The sequence below is a fragment of the Neofelis nebulosa genome, chromosome 16, assembly GCF_028018385.1.
Source record: "Neofelis nebulosa isolate mNeoNeb1 chromosome 16, mNeoNeb1.pri, whole genome shotgun sequence".
In the NCBI taxonomy this organism is placed as follows: Eukaryota; Metazoa; Chordata; class Mammalia; order Carnivora; family Felidae; genus Neofelis; species Neofelis nebulosa.
In genome coordinates this window covers 16,595,554-16,618,506 of record NC_080797.1, presented here as the reverse complement: position 1 = coordinate 16,618,506, position 22,953 = coordinate 16,595,554, and the positions used below count along the sequence as shown (strand labels likewise).

The 22,953-nt window shown below is 56.9% G+C and overlaps 1 protein-coding gene and 1 long non-coding RNA gene across 6 annotated transcripts in view; one reads left to right on the top strand and one right to left on the bottom strand.

Moving 5' to 3' along the window:
• The window catches only part of CYTH1 (cytohesin 1), an 80,433-nt gene that overhangs the window by 20,175 nt on the left and 37,305 nt on the right, over positions 1–22,953 (bottom strand). The window contains exons 1-2 of one of the 3 annotated variants that reach the window (XM_058704685.1): positions 20,486–20,622; positions 94–176 (exon numbers count right to left, since the gene is read on the bottom strand). In XM_058704685.1, coding sequence (XP_058560668.1) covers positions 94–176; positions 20,486–20,513 — 111 coding nt within the window. In that variant the 5' untranslated portion in view covers positions 20,514–20,622. Of the gene's footprint in view, positions 1–93; positions 177–10,073; positions 10,411–20,485; positions 20,623–22,953 lie in introns of those variants that run through there. The other 2 variants (XM_058704687.1, XM_058704686.1) reach the window with 2 other exon arrangements.
• LOC131497943 (uncharacterized) lies at positions 20,865–22,872 on the top strand. Of its 3 annotated transcripts, XR_009255225.1 has the most exons (4): positions 20,867–20,999; positions 21,371–21,506; positions 21,598–21,655; positions 22,281–22,872. It is a non-coding gene; the product is annotated as an uncharacterized LOC131497943 (long non-coding RNA). The 3 variants fall into 3 exon arrangements; XR_009255226.1 differs by lacking the exon at positions 21,371–21,506 and having other exon boundaries at positions 20,865–20,999; XR_009255227.1 differs by lacking the exon at positions 20,867–20,999 and having other exon boundaries at positions 21,310–21,506.

Here is a 22,953-nt window from a genome sequence, read left to right as displayed (position 1 = left end):
GGGCCGTGGGGGGGGTCAACTCCCGACACCTGGTGAGGAGGCTCTGGGAAGGACACCTGTCACACCGCACGTGTCACTGCTGGCACCGCCTACCTGAATGTCGGCCAGCAGCTCCTGCTTTCTCCGCCGGATGTTCTCCAGCTCCTGACGCTCCTCTGCTGTCAGGTCACTGGGAACTACAAGAAAGGAGGGAGATGTTACTAAGAAAGCTTTGTCACCAAAAATAAACAGACTCCAGAGACCACAAAAGGACAAGGACACCACGGCAGCAGCGAGAAGCCCGTTTTGGAAACGGGGACAGCTGTGGCTCCCGTTCGTTCGTTCACCGGCTTCACCAAAGGAAGAGAGCACCCCGATGAGAGAGCCGCTCCGCTCCACGAGCACTTGCCATGGAAACGAGAGGGAAAAGGCGGCCTGAGGTCAGATGAGGTTGGCCAGGGATGAAAGGACTGTCAGCCGAGCCCTGGCCATCTTCAGCCCTTACAGTGGGGGCACGTCAGGCCCCGGTGAGCCAGCCTCTCGAGGCCTCGGCCCCCTCGCCGGGCCCACCCCGAACCCCGAACCACTTCCGTGACACCCTTAAGTGGGGAGGGGGCAGCGGCCGCGAAACCACGTGAACGCTTCGGTGCCATTGCTGGAGGGGGAGGGGACGGATTACACACGTACAGAGGAAAAAAATCTCGAAGGGTGTACCCCCCACGGAGTGCTTAACTCTGAGGACTGGGTCACGGAGACTTTTCTCGCTGCTTTATGCCCTTCCGGTTGAGTATGGTGTTTTTAGACTTATTTGGAGACAGAAAAGGAGACAGAGAATCCCAAGCAGGCTCTGTGCTGTCAGCGCAGGGACCAATGTGGGGCTCGATCCCAAGAACCGTGAGATCATGACCCGGGATAAAACCAAGAGTCAGAGGCTCCGCCGACTGAGCCACCCAGGCGCTCCTGTTTGATTATGTTTCAATAAGCTCTCATCCTGAGAACAAAGTGCTGAATTCACAGGCACAGTTCTCCCCACGAAGCACCTCTTCCTCTGAGACCGCCTCTCCTCCTCGCCCGTAAGCACAGGGACGCGGGATGGAAGCCCGCAGGTGACCCTTCTGAACGTGCTGCGGAAAGCCACACGGTCCGTGGGGAAAACGAGCACTGGCAGCGGGAAAACCGGGGCTCAGATCCCGGCGCCAGCCCACCACACACCAATCGGGGTCACTTTACACAAGTCACTTGGCCTGTTCGGGCCACACGCTGTCACCAGCAAAGCAGGCGCACACCCTCACCCGCTTCATCGGGCTGCCGCACGCACGGAGTCCAACAGAGAGAGTGCCTCGCACCCCGCCCGGCGTTTAGTGGGAGCTGGAAGGTGGTGGCTTCTGCTTCCTTTGGGACAAGAGCAAAAGGCACCCCCGTGGCCTGATGCAGGCGCCAGCGCTCGGATGCCTGCACACCCACGCAGGCGCCGAAACGCATCAGAGCCACGCCACGTGGTACAGGAGCCACGGCCACACGTGGCTACGAAGCACCTGAGATGTGACTGGACCAGTCTGAGATGGACGGTGGGTATAGACTTTACACAGAAAGGGAAATATCTCTCTGATAACGGCTGATGTCGATTACACACTGAACTCGTAACTTGATAAATAAAAGATGCTAAGTGGCTCTCACGCAGGCTACTAGAAAGTAACGCTGCATATGCAGCTCATATCACGTTTCTTTTTGTGTTTAACGTTCATTTATTTATTTTGACAGAGAGAAAGAGAGCAGGAGTGAGTCAAGCATAAGCCGGGAAGGGGCAGAAAGAGAGGGAGAGAGAGACTCCCCGGCAGGCTCCGCACAGTCAGCGCGACCGTGACCTGAGCCAAAACCGAGAGTCGGAGCTTAACCGACCGAGCCACCCAGGTGCCCCTACGGCGTGTGTGTTTCTCCCGGACAGCACGGAGCTGGAACAGCAGCCCTGCTTGAAAGCGTAGGACCCACGACTCTCTTTCGGACCGTGACACCGCAACTTTACGGCACGCAGGGGCCAGTTCCCTTCCCCAAACGTTTCACGAAAATCACGGAAGACAACACAAGAGGGTAAAAGCAACACACACAACAACGATACCCACAGCACAGGTAACTTAGCTCCATTAGGTAAGCTGGCTTTTCGTTTTTCTACCCGGCTTTCCCCCACCCTTGTCCAGAAGTGCCCAAATTTTAAACTTCCCCAAGATGCACTGAAAAATGCACTTGCCATCACGACCCGATCTTCTCCACACACGACGATACCAAAACCGTGCCCTCCCCATGCGAAGCCCACTGACGCCATCATTTTACCCTTCGTTTTCTTAACGGTGGCCGTGAGGTCACAGCAGAACTAATGCATGGGGTCCCACTAACGCTAGAGGCTGCAGGATTCCGGCGGACCCCCGAAATCCAGGCTGGGTCACCCTCCAGGAGTGCCCTCGCTGTGTCCCTGAGAGCCCCGAGGGAGTGCTCCCCTGTGAGTCACAGATCAGCTCTAGTCAGAGCCAACCCTACTTTGAGAAACCACACAAAAGGCGAAACACAGATCCTCCCTCCTAGAGAAAAGCAGGCTTTAAAGGAGTTCATTCTAACGTTTCTGGATTTCACAGAGCAGATTTTCTAATCCACGAGGACCGGAAGGTCCCTTTAAGAAACAATTTCCGGAGGTCCTGGAACACAAACATTCGTTCTAACATAACAGGTTTTGAAAATTTGAGGCGACAGTTCGTTTTTAATAGCCATTCCATGGGGGAGAATCACCAGGCTTTGAGTTTGAAGCCAGAGACGGCTTAATCAGATCAGCGAGTCCCTGCCCAGGCAGAGGCAAGACTAAGGTCCTCAGAATGAGGCTGACGAAAACCAGAACCATCGTGTAGAAAATTTGTATCTCAAGAGCGCTGTGCGCCCCGAGAAACCGATTTTTCTCGTTCCACATGGAAACTCTCTGTGGCTGCTCTGTTTTCAGAAGCTCAGCACCCAGCTGTTCTGGGTGAACGCTCACACACGACCGTTTCTCTAGAAGGCCACCGTCTAGTTTCTGTGCTCTAAATTCAGAATGTGCTGCTGGCCCTCCCCCTTCCAAGGTACTATTTTAGAAACAGTAAAGGCATTTTTACAAAGCCATAAGCCTACAACATCAAAGACTACGGGGAGAGGGGCCACTGGCAGAAGAGATTTCAACGAACTTCTGGGACAGAGCAAGCAGAGTGCCGACCCCTTCTGGAAGGCCTACTCCGCGTGTGCCCACCACCGCCACGTCCACAGCACCCCGCACACCGAAGATCTTGCACACGTATCCGCCCGAGGCAAAACAGGAGAACTGGGCCAGCAGCTAGGCTGGGGGACCTGGGTGCTGTCCTACAGCAAAGGAGGGCCGCGCCCAGCCGGCCTGAAGCAGTTCCCCCCCCCACACACGCGCTGCACACGAGGCCCACCCCGCACGCGGAGCTCCCATCGAACCTGCCCCGTGTCTTTCCTGCACCCACGGAGGCAGCGGAGCCCACGGCCCGAACAAGAAACAGCAAAAGCCCACCCTGGAGCGGAACAAAAGAAAACTTGAAAAGAACAGAAAACCCTGAAAGAGGGACAACGAAAGAACACACTCCTAGAAAATAAACGTTTTTTTGTCCCCCCGCCAGAAAAGGACTACAAGATAAAGGTGAGGTACTCCCGCAGAATAAAGAGTCAAAGCACTTGAAAATAGCAGCAGAAACGGACTGGGTGTCCTGAGGTCTTTACAAATCCCACAGAGAAACATACGTTGTCAACGTTCAGAAGTTGGAAAACAAATTCAAGAACTGGAGGATTAAGGAGGATCCTAGAACCTCCGTGAGCAGGAAGGGAAAGGAGGGTGTGGCTGGTTCGTGCTGGACCCTGGGAGACGGGAAGGGCTTTCAAGGGTCCACACGGGAACCACTCTGACCCTAGAATTCTCAGTCAACTGGGAGGGCAAAATAGAATCATTTCAGACAGAGGAGAACTCCACGTTTATCCCCCCGTGCTCCCTCAGGGGGAGGAAAACGTGTTCACAAGGATGAGGCTCCCTCGGGAGCACACACCCCCACACGCATGGACAGAATGACCGGATCAGAACAGGAGACCGATGACGGGCTGCGAGAGCCGCACCCCAGAGAAGCAATGGGAAGGCAAGGGAGGGGTCCTGGGCCTTCCCTCCACAGCACCAGGACGATCACTGGAAACAACAGAGAAAACGACACCGAGGGGGAATCACGAGGCAGCCACGGCTGGCGGCAGGCAGCGGAAGGTAAGGGGAGTCCACTGGACCCGGGCGCAGGGACCGGCTCCCGAGGGGGGAGCCCAGCAGAGCACACGCGGGCTCCGGGCCGAGCCGCAGGAACATCCTCGCGACGGTGCGGCGTACCCGCCGTCACCTTGCGGAGCCGGCCTGCACACGCAGCACAAAGGCTAATGGAAATCACGCGGTACCTGCAGCGAAGGCCGGGGGAGGGGCGAACGGAAAGGCAAGGAGGGCGCCAGGCACCTGCTTACAAAAAGCAGCGACAGACCTACAAAGTCGGGAACAAGAAAATGACGTCGGAAACGTGCGAATGGAAGTTCCAAAGGTGAAAATAAAGGGACCAACAAATGGGACAGGGGGAAAGTGAAGAGGAAGAGGACACACGGTGAGAGAGGTCAAGAGACCACCTCTGACGCTGATAAAATAATCAGCGGGATGAGAGTATTAATATGCATGAGGCAGCACCTACCGGTGGCTGAAAGCCAGAAAAAGTTAATTACTAGGGGCTGCTTCTGGGGAGTGGGTCTGGGAAGAGAGAGGGGGGCCAAGGGCTCCTGAATACTCGCTTAAAAAAAAAATACACGTAGGTGCTACTGCATTTTTTTTTTTTTAATTTTTTTTTCAACGCTTTTTATTTATTTTTGGGACAGAGAGAGACAGAGCATGAACGGGGGAGGGGCAGAGAGAGAGGGACACACAGAATCGGAAACAGGCTCCAGGCTCCGAGCCATCAGCCCAGAGCCTGACGCGGGGCTCGAACTCACGGACCGCGAGATCGTGACCTGGCTGAAGTCGGACGCTTAACCGACTGCGCCACCCAGGCGCCCCAGCTACTGCATTTTTAAGACGAAAAAAAAAACCCGTTAATCTACGTTACCAGGAAAGACGGGCCTTACATGTCCTGGTGGCCAGAAGGAAGCAGCTTCTGGCTAATTTGCAGTGAGAATGAACACGACGTTTGTTCACGTGTACTCCGATGCTGTCTCCTGACATTAACCACAGGCTCTCTAAGCCCCCCTGCAGCCCACACTCAGCCACCTTACATCACAGCACCGCTTCCCTTCTGGCTCAGCAAATCTTCCGAGAACTTTTCTTCCTCAAGGAGGGCAGCTTTAGATCTCGTCATTCTCGTGCAAAAATGTTCCCGAGGCAAGGAAAACCCCAGCACTTAAGAAAACGGACCACCTGCACTTAGCCTCTCATCAAGGTAACGTGCCCCCGTTCAGTACAAGCCTTCACCCCCACATTGCCCAAGAGGAAAACAGATGCCACGGGGAAAATGCTTCGTGTCACTTAATAGCGAGAAGAATAGAAACCGCAGCTGGGGAGCCCCAGGGGTGAGTGACCCAGCCCAGCCCCCCCCCGCCCCCGCCCCCCCCCCCCCCCGGTCCGGCAGGCCGCTTGCCGGGCTGGAAAGGAAGACACAGCCACATGCACCCCGAACCCAGCGTTGCTGGAAAAGCAGCGTGGGCCCCGCGAAGGGCACGTATCCACGCCGTGGCCTTCCCCCGAAGCCATGAGGGTTAAACCGTAAAAGATGGGCTGACGGGCCAGATGGCAGAGCAACAAACAACTCCTCCCTCCCCCGACCGCCACGGCTGCAGCCACGCTTCTGTGCCAGGAAGGCGGCTGAGCCCCCTTCTCTTGAGAAGAAGGGCAACCAGGGAGGCAGCGGCCTGAGCACAAAGGGCGGGGAGCAGAGCGCCTGGGGGTCTGGGGGCCTCGGGAATGACTCCCGCAAAGGTTCATTTGCCAGGTGTCCCCCTTACAGCAGGGGGACCGGCCCAGGATGGGCCCTCCCCAGTCCCTCGCAGGGTTCCAACTGAACCAAGGGGATTAAAGTGCCCACAACAACAAGGGGCCGTTGTGCTCAGCTGTGAACAGAAAAGCCACACAAGGGAAGCTTCCATTTATTTCTTTATTTCAATGTTGCTCTGCAGATTTTAGCAGCAGGCAGAGCCCCCGAGCTGAAATGCGCTCCAACCAGCAGACACAAAGGAGGACTGTCTTAAAGGGACAGCTCCCATCAACCGTACATGGCGCAGCCACTGCTCCCCGCTCAGCAGCCGCGGCCGCGCGCAGGTGCCCGGCCATCCGCCATGAAGTTCAACAGAAAAGGCGGCTCTTCAGACGGCAGTCTCTGCTCAGCACGAGTGCCGGCAGCCGCCCACCCAAGTGGAGGGCCCTGTCGTACATCCCCGGGGCGCTAAAGATGTGCTTCCTTCCACGGGCCCTCCGGCTACGCCAGCTCCCTCTGCCTGCCTGTAAAGCACAGCGCTTGTCTTCTTTTTCCAATCCTAATCTTCACCCATCTTATATACAGCCCCTGCCTTTCGGTGGCTAAGAAGGGTCCAAATTTAAACCAGCACAGCAGGGAAATGTTTTAAGCAAAGCCAAGAGTCTAGAAAGGCGCTTCCCTTCCCCCCAAGTGGCGAGAAGGTAAACGGACAGGAGAAAACACCCTGGTCCAATCCGCCCCCACCCCGCCCCCAAGCCAGGGGAGCGCAACATTGTGTCCGGACACAACCCCGCCCTCCAGAGAGCACCAGTGCCCGAGGAACCCCAGCTAACCGAAGCCAAACCCTTTACCGACCTGTATGTTTTATGAAACACAAAAAACACACAGCCTCAGAAACCTACGTAAGCCCCACCTAAAACAGCAGCGGCAGCACCAGCAAAGCATCACGCTTCCTTACACCCTCTGGAAGCTGCTGCCAGCCCTAAAGAGAACACAGCTATTTACTAACAGCTTTGGGGTTCACGAGTGCGAATCCGGGGAACTGTCCGTGGGAGGAAGGCAGACTCTCTCCCCTCCCCAGACCCAAGGCCGAAGGGCCGGTGCTCACAGCCCCCAACCTGTGCTCACCGTCCCAGCTGGACGCTTCACGCGGCCCCACCCGACGGGGGTGAGTCACCCGGTGTCCCCGGAAATCCCCGAGACTCGCAGTGTGAAGAGTTCAAACGACGCGAAAGAACTCAGGCACTGGAGACGGACGTGCAGCCAACTTTCACAAAACTCTTAATTCCAGGCTGACACGAGGAACCCCTGGGATCAGACCTCAGACGGGGAGAACACAAGCCAAAATGGCAGCACGACCCAGGGACCGGGCACCACGCGGAGATACGGACCACAGACAGATGTAATGATGAAGGGGTTTCACTGAGAGCCTCAACTTTACAGATAGGCCTCAGGACGGGGGTCAGAGGGCAAGGGGCGGGGGGCGGGGGGGGCGGAGACGGACGGAGCACACGGACGTGACTGAAGCCGGGAACCCGTGGGCACCCGCGAGCCAACAGCACACGTGATCACGTCACACCTTCACAGGAAGTCTGCCAACTTGAGAAAACCGAAGGCTCTCCTCCCTGCGAGTCGAAACCACGGCAATCCTTTGTAAAAGCGAACACTGCATTGTCACCTCCAAAAGCAAGGGAATTCTGACACCTGCCCCAACGTGGATGGACCTTGAGGGCAGCACGCTCGGTGAGGCCAGCCAGTCGTGAGAGGCCGCGTGCTGGAGGATCCCACTTCCGTGAGGTCCCTAGAGCAGCCAAATCCACAGAGACAGACAGGAGAATGCAGGGGGCAGGGGGCAGGGGGGCAGGGGGCCGTGGTGCTACTGGGGACAGAGTTTCAGTTTTACGAGACGGAAAACTTCTGAACACTGCTCACACGACGATGCGAACTGGACCATGCACTTACAATGATAGATTTTGTTTTGTGTGCATCGTACCGTGATTAAAAATAAACACACAAAAAGTTAACAGCAACATCCCGACTCCCTCGTTTCTGCTTACTGTGCTCGTCTGCCACGACTGACTCATGACTTCACTTTTGTGTAGAGTGATTTAAAGGTGTCTCACTGCCAACTCACGGCCTAGGAGATTTTGAAGGAATGTGCAGACACGACGTGGACGGAAAAGGGTTAAACTAGCGTGTGGCTAACATAACTGATACTCAGCACAGAGAGGCCCGAGGCACCTGCTAACAGACCAGGAGAAGAGCAGATACGTTAATGATTTTATAACCATATTCTGCATCTGTACAACAGAGTTTGGATTTTCTTTTAATGTTTGTTTCTTTTTGACAGAGCGAGGGGCAGAGCATGAGCAGGGGAGGGGCAGAGAGAAAGCGAGACACGGAATCCGAAGCAAGCTCCAGGCTCCGAGCTGGCAGCACAGAGCCTGACGCGGGGCTTGAACTCACGGACCGCGAGATCATGACCCGAGCCGAAGTCGGATGCTCAACCGACTGAGCCCCCCAGGCGCCCCCACATTCGCATCTTTAAGAAAAACTCTGCTCCCACCCCGGTCGGCTCATCTAACCACTGCCCTAATGACTCAAGCCTCCTTGGTTCCGACGAGAAGCTATCTGGGCTTGGGGTGGGAGGGGACACTTGCTGGGGGTTTTCCTCACCCAATTAGTCCTGTGACCTTGGGCAAGCCACCACCTCACCCTGCCCCACGAATGGGCCTGTCATCATCACCGCCCTTCTCCAATGACAGAACATGTATTGAACAGCCCCACAGACACCTGGCTGGTTCAGTCGGAGGAGCGTGCAACTCTAGGTCCTGGGGTTGTGAGTTTGAGCCCCACACTGGGTGTGGAGATTCCTTAAAAATAAAATCTTAAAAACCAAAACAAAACCCATAGAGCCCCGTAAACTGTCCTGGGAAAAAACAAGCTATTCTACCATCGTACCTTACACACTAAAGGGAATTGACACATTTTATCTAATAAATCCTAGAACTCCAAGACTAGCCAGCCAACCAAAGGGAAAGGAGGTCAAATTTCCAGGTAGGAAAAGGGACGAAGTCATAAAATTGTACCCTAAAAGTTTGCTTGAGAAAAACAAAGTTAACATCTGCTTTCGATAAATGCTAAGAACTAGAAAACAACCGTTTTAAAACCCTCCCCCTTGTCTAAAGCCCGGCAGCTAACACGGGATCCAGCTGGAGGTCTGCAGCAAGGTTCTCGCCTGCATTCAGACGTCCAACCTCCGTGTGCAACCTCCGTGTGCAAGGCCGGCTGTGATCACAGAGCAGGGAGCAGAGCCGCACCAGCTCAGCGGGAGAACCATTTTCTCACACTGGCCTCCTTGACACAGAGGCAGAGCGCTCAGCTCTGGGGGAGTCCCCCAGACACCCCGAGTCACCCGGGCTTGCCCCCCTGTCCCCTGAGGAAGGGGACCGGCCGCAGGCGCCCTCCGGCTTACCCAGCTGCGCTGCCACGCCCCTTTAGTCCAAAACAGGGGCTCCGTGCAGGTTTTAGGAAGCCGGTTCGCTCTCACTTTGCCTGTTCCTAAAACCTATCTGGATGCCGCCTCTTTGTAAAGCCCTTAATTTTTTGCACACTCAAACGTTCTCAGCCGGTCTAACAGCGGCAACGGACCCCGAGGATCAAAGCGAACGTGCAATGCCAACTCCTGGGAGGAGGGCTACCCGGACCCAGGAACGGCCCCACTGGACTCAAAAGACTAAAACAGAAACTCACGGGGTGGGTCCAGGGGACAGAATCGCCCTGAATCCGTCCCTCTGCTTCCTGCTGTCCTAGCATTTCTCGCCTCACCCCGGAAGGCCACCGACATCGGTGATGAGCTTCTCCCTGAATCTCAGGCCGAGGGTTTGGACACCTGCCCCCAAGGAGCTAGCGGAAAACCCTAGGTCGGGGGAGCGGAACGCGAGACCACAGGCAGACGTGCGGAGACAGCGGCGCAAGCCAGCCCGGCTGCAAAGCGTGACCGAGCGGGGCCCGGGGTCCGCACACTGGGCGCGACCCCCGCGACGCGCTCACGCACCCCCCCCCCCCCCGGCCTCTTACCCAAGGCGAGCCCCTCTCCTGCAGCCCCAGCGTCCCGGCAGCGCCCCCGTCAGAGCCTGGGCAGCTCGCAGCTTTCCTCTTCAGAGGCCGCGGGGGGCCGGCACCGCGACCCCATCGTCCCGGGCCCCCGGGAGCTCCCGCAGCCCCGGGCGGACGGAGGGACGGAGCGAGCACGGCATGTGTGACAGCAGCGGGAGAGGAGGCGGCGAGGAGACAAAAGCCAAGAAGCAAGCGGGGACCGAGGGCGGAGAGGGAGCGGGTCCCGGCGGGGAAGGCCGGCCTGGACAGAGATGGCCGCACGGAGCTGCCGCCAGGCTGCCACTCGGCCCGAGTGCGGGGGGGCTCCTCGCGGGCGGGCGTATTTCCATGAATGTGATTACAGCCGGCCCCTCCTACTACCCCCCACGCGGCCTCCTGGGGGAGGGGTGCGCCGCCAGCTCGCAGGCAGGCTGCGCTTGCTCTTCCCTCCCCCCCCCCCCCCCCCCAGGAGCAGAAGGCTGATGGCTGCTTCCCTGGGAGGACGCAGCGCTGCCGTCAGGTGCCCTCTCATCACGGAGCGGACAAACGGAGGGCACCCCCGGAGCAGGCAGTGACGCCGACCAGACCGGGTCCACACGGGCGCGCCGGCCTTCCTGGCGGAGGGGTCACCTCCCACTTGGTCACCAGAGGCGGTAATCTCACATTCCAGCACGTTCTGGATAGGAGGCGCTCGGCAGGTTGAATTCGGGGACAGTGGCTGGGACAGGACACATCACTGCGGCCCGAGAGCTCTCAAACTTCGGACAGCCCGAGGACACCCCAGGAGCACCATGAAACACACACACTCGGACCCCCGGACCCCAAGACGCGGGCTCCACGTTAGACCAGAACACAGGATGACCCCGGGACAGCTGTGCACAGGCCACCCGGGGAGAAAATGCTGCCTTTGACTCACAGGGGCAGACACAGGCCTCAAAAGCAAGTGCCAAACAAGCAAGGAGAAAAGACCCAAGAGGAACCGTTAAGCACAGATCAGGGCTCTCTGACCCCGGCGGCACTGCTGACCTCCTGGCGGGTCACTCCCCGTCCTGGGGTGTCCAGGGCGATGCAGGGCTGTACCCCTGGCCTGCACCCACTGGACGTCGGAGCGCCCCCCCGCCCCCCACCGGCCCCCTCCAGATGTGACAACCAAACAGGTCTCCAGACGCTGCCCAATGTCCCCTTGAAGGCAAAACCACTGCTCCAGATAAACAAGGGAGGGGGAAAAAAAAAACCCAAAAAAACATCCCCACACCCTCTCCTGACTTCTGCTAGGAGGTGCCCCCACCCCCACCCCAGCCCTCGCCACACTAACGTGGGTTCCCTTCTCTGTGGATTCCTCGTCACCATGACAGGGTCACCAGACCCGACCCAAATATCCCAACTCTGCAGCCCAGCAGTCTTTTAAGAAACAGCCATATGAACGGTTTTATTTTTGTGTCAAAATGGCAGTTCTCATCTACAAGAATCATAGCAAGTCTATGAGAAATAAACACGAAAACTATTTATAAACTCTTCGTTTTAGACTGCAAAAGGAAACAAGCTTTCTGCAAAGGCGAAGACGGACCGTCACCCCTCCCCCACACACTCCGGCCACCCCTCCCCCCCCCCCCGCCCCCGCCCCGGAGGGTCCGCCGCAGGGGTTTCATCTGCACAGATGGACCTCATACTGTAAATGTACAACCACAGCTACGTCCCCTTGTTTGCAGCATTACCGATGTTTACAAAAATACACACACACAGCAGGTGGCTCCTGACCTCTCCCCTCCCGTGCAAGGCTCACTGCCACCCACCGCCCACTCCTCCTGCTGTGCAGGCAGAGGACCTACAGCCCGCTTCACCGGCAGCTCGTGAACCTGGACAAAGCTCGGCCTGAATGTGGGCCACGGGCAGCTGGGAGCAGAGGCCACCAGAGTCCATTCCGGCACAAACAAAATGACCCACAAAGTGAGCGGACCGGAAGTCAGACGAAAAAGCCGCCAACGAAAGGCTGCAGCATGGCCCTCCTCCTCAGAAATAAAGACGACTTGGGGCGCCTGGGTGGCGCAGTCGGTTAAGCGTCCGACTTCAGCCAGGTCACGATCTCGCGGTCCGTGAGTTCGAGCCCCGCGTCGGGCTCTGGGCTGACGGCTCGGAGCCTAGAGCCTGTTTCCGATTCTGTGTCTCCCTCTCTCTCTGCCCCTCCCCCGTTCATGCTCTGTCTCTCTCTGTCCAAAAAATAAATAAAAAACGTTGAAAAAAAAATTTTTTTAAATAAAAAATAAAAAAAAAGAAATAAAGACGACAGATGCTAAAATAAGTAGCCCCATGATCAAGGTCATGAGATCACAGTGATCAAAGAAAAAGACCGTTCAAAGGCCAGTAATCTCAGGAAATCTATAAGCAGAGAAATTTTTTTAAAAAAAAGGTTTTCTCGGGGGCGCCTGGGTGGCTCAGTCAGTTAAGCGGCCGACTTCAGCTCAGGTCATGATCTCACAGTCCATGAGTTCAAGCCCCGCATCGGGCTCTGTGCTTACAGCTCAGAGCCTGGAGCCTGTTTCGGATTCTGTGTCTCCCTCTCTCTGACACTCCCCCATTCATGCTCTGTCTCTCTATGTCTCAAAAATAAATAAACGTTGAAAAAAAAATTAAAAAAAAAAAAAAAAAAAAAGGTTTTCTCAGACTGTTAATTCAACAATCTTAAAAAAAAAAAAAAAGCCCATACCACCCATAAACAAGGCGCCCTACTAGTTACTGTAGAAGATACAGAGACGCTCAGGGATGGTTTCAGCCCCCCAAGAGCCCCCTTCCTTCTGGAGGAAAAAGAAGCGAGTACGTGCAAAGGAACACTAGCAACAGGTGCCGCGGTGTCGGGCCCGCGAACGCAGTGGCCAGGCTGCCGGAAGGCTCCGCGAGGGGCCGAGGCCAGAGCCGGGCAGCAGAGGGCACTCCAGGCTGGGCAGCGTGACAGTCGCACGGGGAAAGGGGAGAAAGAACACTCTGGAAACGTGTGGAGAAGCTGGAGTCCCACCGTGTCCTCTGAATGTGACACCAAGACATCCGGACTCTGCTGTTGTTGAGCCGGAGAGAAGCACTTCAGGTGCGGTGAGAAGTGGCGGGGAGGGGCGTCAGAAAGAAAGAGCGGGCTTCTCAGCGGTCACGGTCGCGAAGGGACAGGGACAGGGACACAGGGCGTTTGTCCAGTGCAGTAAAAACCTGGGTTCCGAAGCGGGAGCAAAGAACTGAGTGTCCTCTGCCGCCCCCTAGCGGCTCACGCCTGCAACTGCAGGCTGACACAGGGCTCCCCCGCGCAGTGCTCTCGGCTTGGCTGGCCCTCCGTCCTGCCCTCCCTCCCGCTTTCCCTCAGCCAGCGGCCAGCGCGGCCCGGGGCGCACGGAACCGGCCAGTGACCCTTTACCACGCGTGCGGGGGAAGGCGGCAGCACTCACTTTACTTGAGCCACAGCTTCTGAGGTGGAGATAAATCACCATCTTTCAATTCATCCAGGCCCCACACGGGCTCATCCTAGGCGTCGAGGCGTGAGGCACGGCAAGTCCCAGCTGACCTGGGCAGCGGCCCCGGGCCCAGCACGCAGAGCACCTGATTTCCTGTCCCCCCCTCCGCCCCCCGTCCGTGTGACATGGCAGCTGAGGCGTGGAGCTCTTCAACACTTCCGCTCCATGCCTGACCCTTAAAAGTGCTTAACTTTCCTTTAGTAAAAGGGAGAAGCATAAATACTTCTCGCCACACATCTGTTCCCACCGGGCAGGGCCTGAAGGTCTCTTAAGAGAGCAGCGTTTTCTACTCTAACCCCAAAGTAGAAAAAACCCGGCTCCCAGAACCACACCCTGACCCTGATCAGAGTCGCCGGGGATCCAGAGAAGGTTTTCTGACTTCTGAGAGAAGCTTCCGAGGGGCTGGAGGCCCGGGCCGGGCGGGCGCAGCTGGGACAGGCACGGAGGGCCCAGCCGCGGGGCCGGGCCAAGGGCGTATCCGTCCTGTCCTGGGAGGCTGCTCTCAGAGCCCTCCGCCTCCGGCTCTTTGCAGAGCGCACGGCTGAGCCACCGGGAGCCGTGCTGCGGGGAGGAGGGCCACGAGAGGGCCGCAGTGGGTGGGCAAAGCTTAGTTCCATGTTCTTTGCGCTCCGGGACCCTGGGTGGCGCTTCTCCGTCTCCAAAATGAACTGGAGAGGCGATGTGATCCGTGAGAGGGTGGGGGGTCTGGCTGTGAATTCCCGACACCAGGGAGGTTTCTGGGGGCCTCCCCTCCAGGACAAACAGATCCTCTCCTCTTGGCCTTTATCCTGGATGGTCGGCTGTGACGGGTTTCTCTGGACAAATTCCTTCCCATCCCCAAGGCCCGCACGGCCACTGCAGCAGGGCCGGCCTCTCACAGCGGCAGGAGAGTCACCAGGAAAACAAAGGAAAACCCCTACAGGAAAAGGTCTCCCCTCAGTATGTAGGTCACGGTTCCTAAAAGTACCTTTACATCAGGGCACCTGGAGTGGGTTGGGCGTCCAACTCTTGATTTCAGCTCAGGTCATGACCTCACAGTTCGTGAGTTCGAACCCCACGTTGGGCTCTGTGCCTGGGATCCTCTCTCTCCCTCTCTGCCTCTCCCCTGCTCATGCTCTCTCAAAACCAAGAAAGGGGGGAAAAAAAACTGTATCACCAAGATTTTTACAGAAACGGTATAAATGAAATAATATCAAAGTCCTTATGAAAATATTTACATACGGACAGTCCAGAAATGCACAAAGGAGAAAAAAGATGAAGTTAGAGAGTCGCTCCTGGTGACTGACGCTCACGAGGCTCGGTGACGGGAAGCGGCCCGGGGGACACTCAAGAGACGCCGACACACCTGGCCGCATTTCAAGTCACAGGGTCTCGGGGAGAAAAGACACACAAATATAAAGAAGAGTAGGATTATTCGGACAACGGTGGTGTGGCAATGAGCCAGCCAGCCATTCGGGGGGAGGCTAAGCTGAATGCCTACCTCATTTATGTCAAAGTAAATTCCAGCCGAACCAAAGATTTTAATGTAGAAAGAGAAACCATAAAAATTCTAGAATAAAGCACGGATTAATATGGCCATAATCCCGGAGAGCGTGTTTCCTGCACCGCAACGAAACGCCTGGGTGCAGACGTAAGCAGCCAGGACCACAAACACGCAAGCACGTGCAAGGGTGAACTTCTGTAAGTCCCAAGGACAGGAGCACGAAGACCAGAAAGTCACCGACAAACACAGCTGGCCGAGGACACACAGGCAGACACGAGGAGAAACACACGCGTGGCCAACGTGGAGAGATGCCCGAACGCTCCAAAAATTAAAAATTCAAAACACGACAATCAAAACACGAATACCATACTGCTCTCGGTCATTCCGGCAGAAATTAAAATGTCTGACGACACAGGAGACCCTGGCGAGGACGTGGGGGCACACAGGCCAGGGGCGTGTAACCTGGCCCAACCTTTCCACAGGACCGAATCTTAGAAGCCACGTGCTTTTCGATTCAGCGAATTCCATTTAGGAATTTACCCAACACGCATCCTCCCCAAGACTGCAAAAATGAAAGACTGCTTAAACACGATGTGGTCACTAAGAGGAATGAGATAATCCGGGAGTGCTAATCTAGAAAAATCTCTGAGACACACTCCGTGCAACAGGAAACCACAGAACACTAGGTGTGTGAGCGCACGGAAGACTCTGAGGAGGACACGCCTGAAGGTGCCGATGGGGACCGTCTTCGGAGACCGCGTGGAAAGGCTGAGAGCAAGTGTGGGTGTGGACGCGTCACTTGCAACCCCACCGCGTGTTTGGGCCCACAGCTCAGGCCACACGGTATGCTGAAGTTCCTATTCAGAGAAAATACGGAAATGCCGCCAGCCACTTACCTACACCACAAAATACCTGCCCAGATTGACGCCTAACTATTTCTTTTGTGGAAAAAAGTACACCTGACTTCTGTCCTAACGTCTGTAAAACGCCTGCTGTGGCCACACCATTGTGCTGCGGTTTTGTACGTGGGGCTCTGCTTGAAGTCTCTGCACCAGGATCCCGAACTCCAACAGAAGATACCGAAGAAAGGAGACTCTAAACACCTGGAAGAAAGGAGACGCGGAAACAGCCACTGGCTCAGAAAAGAAATTCACCGGATCTTTCTTAGGTCAGCAGCTGAGCTTTCGGAAGCCCTCTGTGCAGCAAGGAAGTTCTTTCCTTAAGGAAGGAGGGGCGTGCTGGGGTGAGCGCTGACCCCTGGCAGAGCGGAGCGGAGCGGAGGGAAGTGGGGCCTGACCTGCCCCTCGGTTTCCTCCGGTGCGTCACCCACATCTACGTGGGCAGACACGGCACACACTCGGGGGACACGCACAGGAAGTCACGAGATCGCCAGGCCGTAGCAACGGTGCTCGTGAATGTGGGTTCCTGGCGGAGCCGGCCGTCCCTCGGGGAGCCCCGGTGATCACGGTGGCCAGCCAGGCGGGACTGACCGGGTCACTGCTGAGGCTGCACGGGTCTGAGGCCACACCGGGGTCGGTGACTGTCCCCGCTGCAAGACGAAACCCCCACCAGCCACAGCTCTTCAGACAGGAGAGGCCTTTAGCAGCTACAAGTTTACTTGTCACGAGGAAATCTCGGCCCAGTGGACAAGCAGTTAGAGGAGCAGAGACGAGAACAACGTATAGCCAGTCAAGCTGCCTTTGGAGGGCTGTCAAATGCACGGGAGAAGGGAGAGCCCGGCACCGCCCAACACTTCCAGAAGGCCGAGCCCTTCAACCCGCAGCAAGCCGCAGGCAGGTGCCACCGCCCCCACCACAAACACACCTCAGCGACCCTTCCAGAAGCAGAGAGGGTCGATGGCAACAACGGGAAGGTCTCCTGTTCCCGAGGCCCTGTCCGCTGACCACTTTGTAGGCAGATCCGTGCTCTGAAGGCCCAGACCTGGGCCTGCCTAGACCCACGACACCTGCCCTTCCTTTCTACCTACGCTGGCTCCTGAGACAATTCCACCTGCTGCCTTCCACACCCCACCTGTGTGTCGGACCCCGGGCCCTGACCGCCAGCGGCCGGGCCTGTGCTTTCATATTCCATAACCAAGGGAACTCGGGAGGCCGCAGGAAGCCTCAGACGACGGGTAAAGGTTCACTCTTCTAGAGGGGCAGACCCAAGCCTCGTTTCCGCTCGCCTTCTTCACCAGAAAGAAAGGGCGGTTCTGTGCACTGTGAGCGACGTCTCTGGTGCGCTCGCAGGAGGGCCTAGAAGATTCCGACCAGAGCCAGTCCCCTTCGAGACCTGCCACAGCAGGTGGTGAAGCAGGTCCGCTGGGAGGTGCTCTCGCTTAAAAGTAAGGATGCAACCATTTTGATCTGCAAATCACAAACTCAACCCCCAAGGAAGGGAGCAAAACCTATCTTAATTGTAGTTAGGGCGCTTGGGCCACCCCTCTCCCTGTGCACCGCGCCCTAAGCGGTTTGCCCAACGCAAGGCCGGCACAATCACGAGGATCGCGCTCAGACGAGGGGATCGGGTGGGACGCTATTCCAGGTGCCGCCTGAGAACCCACTACCCTGGTGGGGAGGCACTCTACCTCATTCCATCCCACACCCCTCCCTAGACTCACATGGACTCTCACAGCTTAAGACGTTTTTTCTTTTCCGTTTCCGCTTTCATTTGGACGAGATAAGGAAGTCCACGTGTGAACTCTGCGTATTTCCTGACAATGAAATGTGCACGGTCACGTCCAGTTTTATAGACGAGGGAAGACTCGCTCAGTACAAGTAACCCACTAAGAGAGGCCCATTCGAACTCACTGGCCGAGTCCTTAGCTCTTTATTTTCTCTTACTGGAATAATCACACGCACTGCCACTTGCTGAGCACCTGCACAGGCCCGACCTGCGCTCGGAGCTGAGATTTAAACGGCTCCGGCCCCTGCCCTGCACAGAACAGCAAGGCCAGACGGGGAGGCCTTGTAGCTACGGCCCACGCTGCCACAGTGGCCACGCACACCTGGCACTCGGAGGACGCCTGGGGACACCAAGAGGCCTCAGGGAGGTCGAGCCTCTGAGCCAGGACTTGAAGGGCGAATGGATTCAAATGGGGAAGCAGAGACTACTGCGGACGCACATACCACGCAAGGCGAGGAGGCCGGGAAGCGGCTGGTGGCCGGGGACAGTGAGCACACCTGGGGTCAGGGCCCAGGGCGCGTCAGGACTGGGCTGGCACCCGGAAGACAGCCTCGCCTCCGCCTGCCGGGGCCTCGTGTTCCACATACGGGGGGAGCCTGGGTTCCGGCCCAAAGGAAAGGTTCGAGGGCAAATCAAGGGGGTAGACTACGCACCGAGAGGCCAGGCTTGTGGAGACACTGCCCCATTCAGTGCACCGCGTCCGCGCTGGTTCCCACACCTACAGGACACGGGAACGGGTGCCAAGGAGCCGACGAGCGCAGGCACCAGGGAAGGACAGCGGCCAAGAGCACGTTTAATTTACGGATTACGGGTCTGAGATTCGTGTAGCAGGAAAGGTCTCACTTCCCTAGAGACATTTTCGAACCCCCACTTGCCCTTCATCCGGGGTGTCCTCGGCGTCCTGGGCACCAGTAAAGGCAGCTGCTCTGTGAGGAGCGTAATGCGGACACTCCCCTTCCCCAGGGACCCCGGGGACCCGCCGGGGGGAGGCCCGTTTGCTCCCTTCCCGTTCACGTTTGCCCGAATGCCATTTCTGTGTCTCCTCGTAATCCCTCGGGCGTTGATTTCAGCGGCAGTTAGAAGGGCAACGCCGTCCTCCCTCACATCCTCCCTCACTTCCTCCCTCACGTCCCCAATACACAACAGGCCAAAGCGCTCCTGGGAGGCGATGAGGGAAGTGGAGAGTGGCCAGCTCTTGACGGTGACTCGCTCAAAGCAAAGCTGCCCATTAACCCTGTCTCTCAACTCTGAGCCCGAGAGTCCTCAGTCCCCAGATGGTGCCCGCTGTCACCACCGGGCCAAGCGCCCGCAACGCGCAGCTCAGGCTGGATCAGCAGGCCCTCCGGGACAGCCAGAGGCCCATGACACGGGGCCCTCCGAGTCAGCCTCGAAGCGACTGTTCAGCAGGACCTCTCCTGGGTCTGAGGCCAAGCTCACCTGGAGGACCAGCGGCGTGTAAGAGTGACCAGCGGTCACTGCCCAGGCCAGGCTCACACCTGCTGCCCCGAATCGTCAGTAAAGTGCTCTCTTCCACTCTTGCACGTATCCCCTTTCCAACGAGAGACCCTGGCTACGGTGGACCCACCTTCCAGATACAGCACCTCCCACGTGGGCTGTTCAACGCTAACCCGGAACTGCCTCTCTTTACGCCCCGTCTTCAAAAGTATCATCACGAGGGGCGCCTGGGTGGCGCAGTCGGTTAAGCGTCCGACTTCAGCCAGGTCACGATCTCGCGGTCCGTGAGTTCGAGCCCCGCGTCAGGCTCTGGGCCGATGGCTCGGAGCCTGGAGCCTGTTTCCGCTTCTGTGTCTCCCTCTCTCTCTGCCCCTCCCCCGTTCATGCTCTGTCTCTCTCTGTCCCAAAAATAAATAAAAAACGTTGAAAAAAAAAATTTTTTTCAAAAGTATCATCACGAACACCTGTATGTCCCTCTCTCCCAGAGTCTTTCCCACACGGCACAGCTTTCCAAGTCACCCGCGGATACGGGCCAAGATAATCTGCACTCAGAGGTGAAGCTTTCCAATGTATCTTATAGTGAACCAGATAAGGAAAAGCATAAAAATGACCCCCAAAACTCGTTCCAACTTTCACAAAATCTACTGTGAAATCTTCAAACTCATTCACGTAATTCATTACTAACTACAAACCGGTACACGTTTGTGCTGTGTCTTCCACCATTGAAACACTGCCATCTGGTGACGACATCACAAAACAGACACACGTCCACACGCGAGCTTCAGAACGACAGAAGGGGCTTTCGCGCACCTCCTTCCCAGGGTCCTCGGGGGCGTATGGGCCACGTGACTTGTTGCCCCTTTACTTAAAATGTCACGGTTCACAGTGTGGGTGCGGAGAGGACCAAGGAAGTCTACAGACCCCTCAGGGCCTCTGGCAGCGGCCGGTAGCAATACCGAAAGAGGAAGATCAAGTTAACCCCGAATGGCCCCTCCGTTACACCTCATTTAGTGCCAACGGACGCCTCCGTGGGGCTCTCCCTGGTCGCTCCGATCCGCACTTCTCACCATCACTCTCAGTCTGGACACGGGCCAGCCCCGGCCTCCTCCCCGCCACCGCACTCTCCGGTCGCGCTCCCGAAAACGGCGAGAGCGAGCCCACGGCCTGGGCTGCGCTCCCCCCCGAAAGGCAGCACAACTGTCATCCCGGCGTCACCCACACGGATCGAGAAGAGACCTCACCCCCACTCCAGACGCCCGGGCGGGGCTGGGACTCACCATCCTCCTCTTGGGTTTTAAGGACCATCTTTCCCCACCAGAGCAGGGCCCCGAAGGTTGCTAGGTTGTGCTTCTCAGAGGCCAGCTGGCGCGGCCGAGCTCCCCTGGGCGGCGGCGGGGCCGGGCGGGGCGGGAGCACCTGCGGGGCCGCCGGGCGCCGGGACAGCTCAGAGCGCCTTCCTGAACGCCGGGGACCAATGGGCCTCCCGCGGCAGAGGCGTCACGGCCACCACCCAGTTCCCGGAGTCGAGCTCAAGAAGCTTCGGAGGAAGTTCAGCAGTTAACCGTCTCCTCCTCCCTGGAAGCAGCCCGAGGCCGGAGCCCAGGAGCCCGGCAGCAGCCGCCCTCCCGGACTCTCCTCCGACTCAACCACAGCGACGGACGGGGCGAGCCCCCGTGTCCCTGCACCTGGCGAGCACTTTCTCAGAAGAGAGTCCCATAAAGCCCCGGTGCTCTCACACCGAGAGGGCGGCACACTTCCGAAGAGAATGACTAAGACACCGTCATCGTTATGGTATGCTCTGAGGTCACAGGCTAAAAGGAGAAGGCAGATTTTAAGAGAGAGGGAGGGGGAGAGAGAGAGAGAGAGAGCGCAAGCTAGGGAGAGGGGCAGAGAGAGGGGAGGAAGAAGAGAGAGAGCTAGGGAGAGGGGCAGAGGGAGGGGAGGAAGAAGAGAGAGCGAGCTAGGGAGAGGGGCGGGGGGGGGAGAGAGAGAGAGAGCAAGCTAGGGAGAGGGGCAGAGAGAGGGGAGGAAGAAGAGAGAGAGAGAGCTAGGGAGAGGGGCGGTGGGGGGAGAGAGAGAGAGACAGAGAGAGAGAGAGAGAGAGAGAGAGAGAGGGAACGAACCTTAAGCAGGCTCCACACTCAGCACAGAGCCCGACACAGGGCTCGATCCCATGACCCCCAGGATCATGACCTAAGCTGAATCAAGAGTTGGGATACTCAACCGACTGAGCCACCCAGGCAAGAAAGCAGATTTTGAGAGGAAAAAAAAAAAATTCCAAGGACATTTCCAACACAAGTTCGGTTTTATCCCCTTTCTATTTTCTCCTGTGGGTTCGTTTCCGCATACTGTTATTATATTCACGATACGTGTTTACTGTTGAAATCAGATGAACGGTAATGAGGAAAAAAGCCTATCACTCAGGAATAACCACTGGTGACACTCTGGTATGTATTATTTATATTCTTCCAGATTTTTGTTCTGCGTATTATATTCCCACTCTGTCTCTTTGTACACACACATGTACAAATATATCTTTCACTGGGGCGCCTGGGTGGCGCCGTCGGTCGAGCGTCCGACTTCGGCTCAGGTCATGATCTCACAGTCCGTGAGTTCGAGCCCCGCGTCGGGCTCTGTGCTGACGGCTCGGAGCCTGGAGCCTGTTTCCGCTTCTGCGTCTCCCTCTCTCTCTGCCCCTCCCCCGTTCGTGCTCTGTCTCCCTCGGTCCCAAAAATAAATAAAAAACGTTGGACAAAAAATTTGAAAAAAACAAAAATAAATTTATCTTTCACCTCTGTAGATACCTTGGATCCTATATATGATGTGTATAGTAACCATATATGTTACACAAACACGTATCTCTTGAAATGCGTTTATATCGTCTCTAGACATGGCACATCTAGAGTGTGTACATCCAGAGAGAAATACAGACCGAAGAAGAAACAAATACATACACAGAAAGACAAAAATTCGGTGTTTTACATGCTCTTTTATAACCGGCCATGTTTTACTTATGACAAACATCTTCCGTGGTAACGGACGCAAACTGATCGCATTTTTTGTCACTCACAGCATAGACGGTATTTAACCAATCCCCTGCTGTAAGACTTCTACGTGGTTTCCACTCTTCCTGCCCATCTCAACACCCCCGGGCACACACTCCGGCATGCCCTTTATCATCCCCTGAGCACACGTTCTCAGAGCGGAACTGCTGGATCTAGATACCGGGTCCCCTCCTCAGTTACTTCACTCACGAGGGACCAATGAGACAACGTGTGCCTCGGGCGTCATCGCTGCAGGCCCCGTGGCCCGGCCTGGCCCGGCTAACTCATCGCCCTGTGAGGGGCTCGCCTGACGCCGAGGCCCAGGGGCGTCACACGACTTGCCCGAAGCCTGAAACCCGGCACCGAGCTCCGCTGCTGGACCCCGACCCCTCCTCCCGGTGGCCTCGGTCGCGGGCGCGCCTCCCGCAGCAGGCATGCGGGACGTGGGGCCAGCCGTCCTGAGGCCGGGCCCTGACCGCGGGCAGAAAGGCACACGTCCACGGCCAGACACCAGAGCATCGCTTCCAGGCACGCTCGGAACGTGGCCCCAGGTGTCTCAGGGCAGCGGCCCCGGCCCACCGTTTTCCTTCTTTGTCTGGTAATAAATAAACACACAAACACATACTTTTAGAAACCACTCTGTTTTGTAGAGGCAACTAACATACCTTCAGTTCAGTACATCAAAGTTATGCTTTCTCCGG